Source organism: Tupaia chinensis, unplaced genomic scaffold, assembly GCF_000334495.1.
Source record: "Tupaia chinensis unplaced genomic scaffold, TupChi_1.0 Scaffold000110_1, whole genome shotgun sequence".
Classification (NCBI taxonomy): Eukaryota; Metazoa; Chordata; class Mammalia; order Scandentia; family Tupaiidae; genus Tupaia; species Tupaia belangeri.
The window spans coordinates 1,296,619-1,298,765 of record NW_006159574.1 but is presented as its reverse complement, the minus strand read 5'-3'; the positions used below and the strand labels follow the sequence as shown (position 1 = coordinate 1,298,765).

Below are 2,147 nucleotides of genomic sequence, written 5' to 3'. Positions count from 1 at the left end.
GGTGCAGAATATTCAGGAGGGGTTAGAGTCTCTTCAAAGAGACCTGGCCTGCCTTATAAAGTCCCAGGGGAAAATTAAGTAAGAACTGGGCAGTTTTACCCCTTAAACATTCAAGTGACTATGGGTCTGATGATTGAAACTGGGGTGCGGGGCACGTCTAGACCTTCCTTTGAAAACTTAAGTTGGTTTTAACTGAAGCACCTACCATTCCAGAGAAAGTCAGGGGGAAGCAGAGAGGTACACAACACACGGAGTAACTGATGTTACCCTCCCGCCCACGTTTATCCTCGTACAGATTTTTTTTTAACTCAAAGCCTTCAGGTGAAAATGAAGCAACAGCAGCAAAAGAAAAAAAAAACGTAGTCTTCTTCAGGGTTAACATCAGAGACAAGCTTGTGCAGCTCCGGCCAATCAGACGCGCCCCTGCCAGCTATAATATAGTGCTAAAGGCAGCCTCTCCCATAGCTCTGGGCTTGCTACCATTTCAATCAGACTCTTTTTGTCTCCTGATTGCTGTCTCGCGACCCAACTCCGATGTGTTCCGCTATCAGCTACGGGCAGCCTGCCATTCCAGCCCCTGTCTGGGTGGGGATCGGAGGACAGTCCCCTGCCGCAGTGGCGGGCAAGGTTATATAGGAAGAGAAAGAGCTAGCAGCGCCCAGGGAGCGAGCGAGCCGGAGCGAGGAAGGGAGAGCGCAGGGGGAGCGCACGCACACACGCGCGCACTCGCGCACACAGACCCGCACGGGGACAGCTCGGAAGTCATCAGGCTCCGTGGACGAGATGCTGCCGCTGGCCCGCTGTCTGCTGGTGGTCCTCCTCTCCTCGCTGCTGGTGTGCTCGGGGCTGGCCTGCGGGCCGGGCAGGGGATTCGGGAAGAGGCGGCACCCCAAGAAGCTGACCCCTTTAGCCTACAAGCAGTTTATCCCTAATGTAGCCGAGAAGACCCTGGGGGCCAGCGGAAGATATGAAGGGAAGATCTCCAGAAACTCGGAGAGATTTAAGGAACTCACCCCCAATTACAACCCCGACATCATATTTAAGGATGAAGAAAACACCGGAGCAGACCGGCTGATGACTCAGGTAGAAGCCCAGAGTGGGGCGTGGAATGTGTGCTTTAAAGGGGTTACACTCCGCCAGCTCCCTAGGCCACAGGAAGGCGTCCCTCTGCTTCCCACCGCCCAGGCCCAGCACTCTCCCCTTCCTGGAGGAGTGCGCAGGTGAAGGGCCCGCAGGAGAAGTTTGAGGTGGGGGTGGGGAGGACCTGCTCCCTGGCCCTGATTTGGTTCATCTTCTGGGACGGCCTTGCCATCCCACCTCTGCCCTGGCTGGTCACTTGTGGAGACCTTCACTCTGGGAGCCTCCGCCTTTTCCAAGTGGGATAAAATGAAGCAAGGAGGCGGGAATCCCCCATTTGCAAAAGTGGCCTCCAGGTCCCGGAAGACCTGGCCTTGAGCGCTCCAGCTCTGAGCTCCCAGGGTTCCCTTGTCTTCTGCCCAGTGCTACCCCCACCCTGTGGCTCCCCTACCAAACAGTCTTCCGGGGAAAGGCTAGGAGGCAGCTCTGACAAAAGGCCGGCTCACAAGGGGCCTCCGCCGGTCCCCACTGTATCCACAGCTCCGCGCGAGTGCACGGTCTGCAGCGTGGCCATCAGAGTGTGAACGTATCGATATTTCCTTAAGGATGCTCTTTCATCCCCTCGCCTGGTACCTTAGGGGAGGGCCTTAGAACTTATTGGCATTGCATCACTTCAGTTTTCAACCTGCTTGCATAAGAATTAGGAGTGAATAAATCCGAGTGGGAGGGGGAAGGAGAAGCCAGGCAAAGCATGAATTCTCTGCCTCCCCACCTCCTGGGAGACTTCTGGCTGCCAGCCTCGCAGCCAACGCTAGACTTTCTGAAACTCTGCGCACGTAGGACTGAAGCTGGAAGTGGGTTTCCTGGCAAATATAGGTCAACATCCTTTTTATTGCCCTATTAAAATATTCAAGTCCTACCTTTAGGGCTAGGTGCGCACAGGCTGGTGGCGCGGCGCTGGGGGGGGGGGAGTGCGGGAGAGAGTGTGGTGCCGGAGAGAGGGGCTACCTCGGGCCGCTCCGCTTCCCCACCCGGTGCTGCTCCCCGGGGGAGCCTAGAAAGGAGAGGGC

General features: G+C 56.5%; 1 protein-coding gene across 1 annotated transcript in view; it reads left to right on the top strand.

Moving 5' to 3' along the window:
* Window positions 1-460: 460 nt before the first annotated feature.
* The window catches only part of SHH (sonic hedgehog signaling molecule), a 13,183-nt gene continuing 11,496 nt past the window's right edge, over window positions 461-2,147 (top strand). Inside the window, exon 1 of the mRNA XM_027770049.1 lies at window positions 461-1,083. Coding sequence (XP_027625850.1) covers window positions 784-1,083 — 300 coding nt within the window. The 5' untranslated portion in view covers window positions 461-783. The remainder of the gene's footprint in view (window positions 1,084-2,147) is intronic.